An 8,440-nucleotide genomic window follows, 5' to 3' on the forward strand; every position below is an offset into this window, starting at 1 on the left:
GAAGCCGCGGCGAGGCGAAGAGCGGAGATGGAAGAGGCTTTATTGAGGTATAGGGGGGTGGAAAGGGGCGGGGTGGGCTGGTAAGGGGGTGGTGTGGGGCTGTAGGCCTGGCTTGCTGTGGGGCTGGCCTGAGGGGCTTTAGGCTTGGTTAGGGGGTCTGTAGGCCCGCGTCAGGGGGGGCTATGGGGCTGCAGGCCTGCCTGGGGGCGGCTGTGGGGCTGGCCTGAGGGGCTTTAGGCTTGGTTAGGGGGTATGCAGGCCTGCCTGGAGGCGGCTGTGGGGCTGCAGGTCTGGCCTGAGTGGCTGTGGGGCTGGCCTGAGGGGCTTTAGGCTTGGTTAGGGGGGTCTGCAGGCCTGCCTGGAGGCGGCTCTGGGGCTGGCTATGGGGCTGCAGGTCTGGTCTGGGGGCTGTGGGGCTGGCCTGAGGGGCTTTAGGCTTGGTTAGGGGCTCTGCAGGCCTGCCTGGGGGGGGGCTATGGGGCTGGTGGCCTGCCTGGGGGAGGGGGGGGGGTATGGGGCTGGCGGCCTGCCTGGGGGGAAGGGGGGGGGGCTATGGGGCTGCAGGCCTGTCTGGGGGAGCTATGGGGCTGGCTATGGGGCTGCAGGCCTGCCTGGGGGGGGGCTATGGGGCTGGCTATGGGGCTGCAGGCCTGGCCTGAGGGGCTTTAGGCTTGGTTAGGGGCTCTGCAGGCCTGCCTGGGGGGGGCGCTATGGGGCTGGCTATGGGGCTGCAGGCCTGGCCTGAGGGCTTTGGGGTCCTTTTGGGGGCTGCATTGCTTCGCAACGGGGTCTTTAGGCCTGGCCTGGGGTTGCTGCAGAGGGGATCTCTGGAAGCTTGAGCCTGCTCAGGAGTCTTTGGGCAGCTCCAGGGTGGGTTCAGCCCCCCACTTTTTACTGTAGAGAACAAGGTGGGGGCCGCCTCCCAGGGCTGGAACGGGCCGGGCGGCTCTAACCCCGCTGCTCCTCATCCCCTGTGGGCAGCTCCTCGCGGCTGGAGGCCGGTGCTGGGCGCTCCTCCTGCTCCTCCTCGCCGTCCCCATCGCCCTCGGAGCCCGTCTGGTCCGAGGCGTCCTCCTCCAGGTAGCGGTAGCCGCGCATGCGGTGGCGCGGGCGCGGGATGCGGGGCAGGCGGTACTCCACGTGCTGCCCCAGCCGCTGCTCCATCCGCACGTAGGCCCCCACCGCCGCCACCAGCGTCGCCAGCAGGATGGAGAGCTTGGCCTGCAGCGGGGCCAAGAGGGGCTGAGCGTGGGGCTGCAGCCCCCTCAGCTCCCACGTCCATAGAACCATAGAATCGTTAGGGTAGGGAAGGAGCTGCAGATCATCCAGTTCCAACCCCTGCCATGGGCAGGGACACCTCACACTAAACCATGGCACCCAAGGCTCTGTTCAACCTGGCCTTGAACACTGCCAGGGATGGAGCATTCACAACCTCCCTGGGCAACCCATTCCAGTGCCTCAGCACCCTCACAGGAAAGAATTTCCTCCTTAGATCCAATCTAAACTTCCCCTGTTTCAGTTTGAACCCGTTACCCCTTGTCCTGTCACTGCAGTCCCTAATGAAGAGTCCCTCCCCAGCATCCCTATAGGCCCCCTTCAGACACTGGAAGCTGCTCTGAGGTCTCCCCCCAGCCTTCTCTTCTCCAGGCTGAACAGCCCCAACTTTCTCAGCCTGTCTTCATCCAGGAGGTGCTCCAGCCCCTGAGCATCCTCGTGGTCTCCTCTGGCCTTGTTCCAACAGTTCCATGTCCTTTTTATGTTGAGGTTCTGCCCACCCCACCGCGGTCACCTTCATGGGTAGTTCTGACCACAGGTAGACGGTGAAGATGGCCAGGGCTTGCCACCAGTGGTAGATGGTGAAGATGAAGTCCTGGCGCTCCTTGTTCTTGTACAACATGCCCAGGAGGACTGTGAGGGAGGAGAGCTGCTGTCAGGGTCCCCCTGTGGGGACACCGTGGGTCTGTCCTGCTCCTTGTCAGCGTGTCCAAGGAGCAGGTTGTGGCACGAGGAGGAAGCCGGGGGGGGGGACGACAAGAGAGGCTGCGCTGGGGACCTTCCCGCTACTCACTGCTGATGCTGGTCTTGTTGAGGGCGCTCCCCGTGCCCCAGAGCGCGGCGATGGCGTAGAGCAGAGGAGCCTGGCCCACGAGCCGGGGCTCCGGTGCCCAGCAGAACAGCGTCACCAGGAGGGCAGCGTGGATGAAGGCTCCAGCCAGCAGCGGGATGTGCCGCTGCAGGCGCAGCATGCCCAGGGCCAGGCTGGAGCAGGCCGAGGCGGACAGCCCGTAGGCCATGAGGAGATAGGCCAGCTTCTCCAGCCCCAGGGCGCACACCCCATAGTTCTGCAGGGAAGAACGGGCTCAGCGTCACTTGGGTTGTCCCTGCTTTGTCACCTCCCCTCTGTCCCCATCCATCCCTACCAGGGAGAAGCCGGTGCAGACAAAGAGCACCTCGAAGCCGCTGTAGATGAAGATGGGGAAGAGGTGGCGCAGGCGATAGTCCCTCATGTGCTTGAAGGGCAGCTGGAAGATGTTCCCCCAGCCGATGCTGCGCAGGTCGATCTCCTCCGTGGGTCGATAGGCTGCACCGCAGAGCACCAGGACCTGCGTGTGGGGAAGGGCACGGAGCACCGCATCCCAAGCGAGAGGGTTTGGCTTGCAAAGGACCTTAGGATCGCCCGGTTGCAACCCTTCTGCCGGGGATGGCAAAGCACGTGCAGGACAACAAGGGGATCAACACAGTCAGCACCAGAAGGGCAGGTCCTGCTTGACCAACCTCATCTCCTCCTGCAACAATTGACCTGCCTGGTGAATGAGGGAAAGGCTGTGGACATTGCCCCTCTGGACCTTAGCAAAGCATCGATGCGGTGTCCCGCAGTGTTCTCCTGGAGACACTGGCTACTCATGGCCCCGGGTGGGTGGATTCTTTGCTGGGTAAAAGACTGGCTGGCTGGCAGAGCCTAGAGAGTGCTGGTGAATGGTGTCACGTCTAGATGGTGACAGGTCACTGGTGGTGGCCCTCAGGGCTTGGGGTTGGGGCCAGTGCTGTTTGCTATCTTCGTTGATGATCTGGATGAGGGCATGGAGGGCACCCTGAGTCACTTCACATGACACCAAGGGCGGGAGTTGATCTGCTGGAGGGAGGATAGGGAGGCTCTGCAAGAAGGATCCGGCCAGGCTGGATCCCTGCGTTGTGGTCACTGGTGTGAGATCCAACCAGGCTCGGTGCTGGGTCCTCACCCTGGGCCACAGCAGCCCCATGGAACGCTCCAGGCTGGAAAGGAGCTGCTGGAGCTGAGCAGGAGCAGCTTGTGCCCAGGCAGCCAAGAAGCCCCCAGCATCCTGGTACTGCACCAGCACCAGTGCGGCAGCAGGAGCAGGGCAGGGACTGGGCACGGGGCTGGGCACTGGGGAGGCTGCACCTCGAATCCTGTGCTCAGCTCTGGGCCCCTCACTGCAAGAGAGACCTTGAGGTGCTGGAGCGGGGCCAGAGAAGGGAACGGAGCTGGAGCAGGGCCTGGAGCCCAAGTGTGATGGGGAAGGGCTGAGGGAGCTGGGGGGTTCAGTGTGGAGAAGAGAAGGCTCAGGGGGGACCTGATGGCTGCCTCCAAGTGCCTGAGAGGAGGATGGAGCCAGGAGGGGCTGGGCTCTGCTCCCAAGGAACAAGGGATGGGACAAGAGGAAACAGCCTCAAGCTGCACCAGGGCAGGTTTAGATGGAGCTGAGGAACAATTCCTGCCCCAGAGGGTGCTCAGGCATTGGAACAGGCTGCCCAGGGCAGGGCTGCAGGCACCGGCCCTGGGGGTGCTTAGAGGATGTGTGGATGTGGCTCTTGGGGACGTGAGCCTTGGCAGTGCTGGGCAATGGTTGCGCTGGATGATCCTAAAGCTCTTTTCCAACCCAGCTGATTCCATGATACCATAGGGATGATGTTGGCCCTGCTGGAGCCCTGTGCCCAGCTCACTCACCACCAGCATGGCGAGGAAGGCAGCCGCCATCAGCACGCTGTCCACCACGATGAGGTTGACGCTGCGGGGCAGGCTCTGTAGCACCGTGGTGTTGAAGCCGGGCAGGGTGCCGTGGCTCAGGGTCCCTGTTGGGGGGGCACACACCGTGGTTCCTGCCCACCCGGAGGTCCCCCTGCCACCCCACCGCACCACCCCGTCCTCACCGCAGTGCTTGACCCCGAAGAGCGTGTGGTTGAGCTGGTAGAGGTAGTCGTTGAGGAAGAAGAGCATGGGCATCTGGGCGCAGACGAAGCTCAACTGCAGCACGGAGAGCAGGAGGTGCTCAGCACCACGTTGCCCACCCCATCCCATTCCCTGGGCCAGCACTCACGTGGAAGAAGGCATAGAAGATGGTCTGGAAGACGATGATGTAGGCATCACTGGCCCCTCGTGGTGCCCGCTGCTCCTCCTTGTAGTTGACGTGCTCGTGGTACTTCTGGGCCATCCTGCATGGCACCGTGGGTCAGTTGGGTGTCACCCAGGACCTCACACCCACCCCACCCCTGGCTTACCTGGTGATGTAGTTGCCCAGGGAAGCCCAGAGGGGCACGATGGCCACCCCGATGGCCACGGCGGAAGGCACCAACGTGTAGTAGCGCTCCCAGTAGTTGCTGGAGACGAAGAAGGCGTAGATACCCACGGCGAGGAACATGGCCCACTTGATGCCAAAGAACCTGCCAGGGATTGGAGAGGGAAGCACGGATTCCCGTTGGGAAGGCTGTTGGGCAGCATGGAGAGTGCCGTACCTGATGAGGACGGGGGTATAGAGCAGTGCCGCGATGGGGGTGACGTTGATGCCCATCAACACCTTGCGGTCGATGTCCTCCAGTTGGATGTTGCTGTACTTCACCTCCCGGTACGTCTCGTCGTAGTGCAGGATCAGCTGCATCTGCAGCAGGCCTGAGGAGGGGGGGGGTCCAGAGCCGGTCACCCCCCCCCCCCCCAAAACCACACTGGGGGCCCCTGAGGAGCAGCAGGACCATACCCAGGTACACCCCATAGGTGAGGGTCCCGGCCAGGCTGGCGGCCAACACGTTCTTGATGACCCCCAGGCGCTTGCGGCGGAAGAACTTGTGCTCCTCCTCCTCCTCGTTGTAGTCGGGGTGAGCACCCACAAAGTCATCCAGCTGTTGGGGTGGGGGGGACAGTGGCTGTCAGCCCCCGGCGTGGGGGGGGAGCACCACTGGGACCCTATGGGGAGCACCCATAGGGACCTCACCTGCGTCTCTGTCCCCTCAGCACCCAGCCTGTCACCCGCCACTGCCGTGGCTGCATCCTGGTACACGCTGGGATCCTTCTGCATCCTGCCTCCGGGGGGGGGCTGCATGGGGCGGGGAAGGGGTTGGGGTGCTGTTGGCAACCCCCAAGCGCTGCACCCATGCGCTTTGCACCCATGGACCCTGCACCCAGCGCCCCCCGACCTGCACCCATGCACTTTGCACCCCTGCACCTGCGGACCCTGCGCCCCTGCGCCCAGCACCCCCAACCCTTGCACCTCTGCACCGTTGTGCCCAGCACCCCCAGATCCAGCACCCTCATCCCTTGCACCCATGTGCTTTGCACCCACAGACCTGCACCCATGCACTTTGCCCCCCCCCCCAGACCCTGCACCCATGTCTTGCCCCCCCAGCCCTTCACCTCAGCACCCAGCACCCTCAGCCCCGCACCCAGCACCCCCAGCCCCGCACCCAACACTCCCAGCACCCCCGGTATCCGCTCCCCTACCGGAGCCCGGGGCGGGGCGGGCGCCGCTTCCTCTTTCGGATGGGGCGGGCAGGACGGGGACGGGGACGCTTAAAGGGGCCGATCCTGCACCCCCAGCACCCTGACCCCTGCACAGCACCCATTGAACCCCCCAGCACCCTGACCCCTGCACAGCACCCATTGAACCCCCCAGCACCCATTGAACCCTTGAAACCCCCCAGCACCCTGACCCCTGCACAGCACCCATTGAACCCCCCCCAGCACCCTGACCCCTGCACAGCACCCATGAACCCTTGAACCCCCCAGCACCCTGACCCCTGCACAGCACCCATTGAACCCCCCAGCACCCTGACCCCTGCACAGCACCCATTGAACCCCCCAGCACCCTGACCCCTGCACAGCACCCATTGAACCCCCCCAGCACCCATTGAACCCTTGAAACCCCCCCAGCACCCTGACCCCTGCACAGCACCCATTGAACCCCCCCAGCACCCTGACCCCTGCACAGCCCCCATTGAACCCCCCAGCACCCTGACCCCATCCCCATCCCACCAGCCCTCGCACCAGGCCGCGGTGTGGGTGCTCCAGCCCTGGGTGCTGGGTGCTACCAGGTCCCTCTGCTCTCGCTTCCCCTTCCCAGCCCTGGGCCGTTTGTGGGTGCGGGGCCGGTTTGGGGGTGACCGGACACGTGCGGGTCCCTGCGGCACCCGATCCCGGTGCTGGGAGCACCCATGGGTGCGTGGCCAGGCGGGGGTGCCCGGGGGCAGGGAGGGCCCGAAGGTGACGTCCTGGCATGGTCACGGGACCGGAGCAGGATCCGGCCCGGCCGGTACTGGGGGATGCCTGGGGTGAGGAGAAGGAGCCACCAGTGCTGGGGGGGGTTCAGTGGGTGCTGTGCAGGGGTCAGGGTGCTGGGAGTTCAGTGGGTGCTGTGCAGGGGTCAGGGTGCTGGGGGGGGTTCAATGGGTGCTGTGCAGGGGTCAGAGTGCCTGGGGGTCACTGGCTGCTGTGCAGGGGTCAGGGTGCTTGGGGGGGGTTCAATGGGTGCTGTGCAGGAGTCATGGTGCTGGGGGGGGGTCAATGGGTGAAGTGCAGGGGGGTCAGGGTGCTGGGAGTTCAGTGGGTGCTGTGCAGGGGTCAGGGTGCTGGGGGGGGTGTGCAGTGTAATGGGGGTCCCCCCATGATCCCATTCCAGTCTCTGATCCCTGCTGTCCCTTTAGGTCTCCGGTGACGTGAGGCATCCTCCATGGGGACAGCGGCTGCTTGGGGACAGCTGCGTCACCCTCTTTGGGTGCTGCCATGGGGGTGCTGTGGGTGAGCCCCATGGTGCTGGGGATGTGGGGCAGGGCACCTGGGGGGTGCCTATGGGGTGCCCTTTGGTCAGGGTGGCCCTGGATACCAGCTCCATGGGTGCTTATGGGTTCCCCGTGGTTCATGGTGGTGCTGGGGCCCACAGGAGACCCCCCAGGACCACTGTCCATGGAGGGGAGGTCCCAGCCCAGGCCTTGGCCCCATTGCCGGCCCCACGGAGGCGGGGCCCAGCCCTGCCCATCGCTGGCCATGGGGCCTGGCCACCAGCCCCACAGCATTTAGGGGCATCCCTCTGAGCATCAGCAGCACCTCCAGCTCCTCTGGCCACCGCTCAGCCCCACAGGTGAGCCCTTTGGGGTCCCACGGCGGCTGTGGGGCACCCCTCTGGGTGGGTTCCCTTGAGGGAAGGTGGGTTCATTGGGGCACGGAGAGGGGCAGCTATGGGGCTGCAGCTCTGCCCCACAGCACCTGGCGCGCTGGCGGACCCAAGCGGGCTGTGGAAGTCCCAGTGCTGGCCCCCACTGAGATCCTTGAGGGGGCTCCGTGTGGGTCCTTGAGGTCCCCATGGGGTGACCCCACAGCAGCAGCAGGTGGTGGTGGCGATCCCGGGAATGCCAGGCATGTCCCGCCGGGATGAGTCAGGCCGGGACAGCCCCAAGCAGCACAGCTTCACCCTCCAGAGGTGCCACAGGCAGCCCTGGGACACGGGTGACTCCTGCTGGGATCCGGCACTTCCAGCTCCGGCATTCCGGCACTTCCATCCCAGCAGCTCCTTCCGAGGCCTTGGCATGCAGCAAGCCCTTGAGCTCCCCGGGCAGCAGCCAGGGAAGTGCATCCCTGTGGGCAGCGATCCCGGGAATGCCGCCGGCTGCTGTGGAGGCGGTGGGAGCAGCAGCGGGAGCGTGGGGAAGGGGCCCGTGATGTGCACTGCTGGATGGTGAGAGCGAGGGGCTGGGGGGGGGGGGAGAAGGGAGACACAGGGTGATGGGGGGGGTCCCCATGGTGCTAATGAAGGGGGGAGAGGTTTTGGGGTCCAGGGGCTGCCGCATCCCAGCAGCTCCCGGGGCTGGGAATGCTCCTGAGGAGGATGAGGGTGGTGATGGGAAGGGGAGCATGGATGGTGATGGGAGAGCCTGAGGCTGGGATGAATGGGAGTGGGAGGGGTCTGGGTGCTCTGCCCTCACCCCGGGGTGCTGTTTGGTGCTGGGTTGGGGTGATGAGGAGCTGGGTGCTGATGAAGGGTGCTGGGGGACAGGTTTGGGGTCCATGGACCAAGGGATGAGAGAAGGGAACGCTGGGATCAGTGCCATGGAGGGGGCACAGGGGGGACTCCCTGCCCCATCCCTGGGGTCTGTGGGGCTCCCGTTTGGGGCGCTGTGGGGGGACGACACATGGGGCTGCGATGGGCTCGGGGTCCCT

The 8,440-nt window shown here is 65.2% G+C and overlaps 1 protein-coding gene across 1 annotated transcript; it reads right to left on the bottom strand.

Annotated features, from left to right (window-relative positions):
• Positions 1-948: 948 nt before the first annotated feature.
• UNC93B1 (unc-93 homolog B1, TLR signaling regulator) lies at positions 949-5,342 on the bottom strand. The gene is made up of 10 exons (XM_057396454.1): positions 5,226-5,342; positions 4,992-5,133; positions 4,519-4,906; positions 4,338-4,452; positions 4,171-4,264; positions 3,968-4,092; positions 2,421-2,603; positions 2,069-2,342; positions 1,790-1,908; positions 949-1,221 (listed from the first exon to the last, which is right to left on the bottom strand). Exons 1-10 carry the CDS (start codon positions 5,331-5,333, stop codon positions 949-951), a joined length of 1,821 nt encoding a protein of 606 aa, XP_057252437.1. The 5' UTR covers positions 5,334-5,342.
• Between the last annotated feature and the right edge of the window lie 3,098 nt (positions 5,343-8,440).

The sequence above is a fragment of the Pezoporus wallicus genome, unplaced genomic scaffold (genome assembly GCF_028554395.1).
Source record: "Pezoporus wallicus isolate ANWC-B61680 ecotype Strahan unplaced genomic scaffold, APGP_CSIRO_Pwel_v1 contig_11778, whole genome shotgun sequence".
Taxonomy (NCBI): domain Eukaryota; kingdom Metazoa; phylum Chordata; class Aves; order Psittaciformes; family Psittacidae; genus Pezoporus; species Pezoporus wallicus.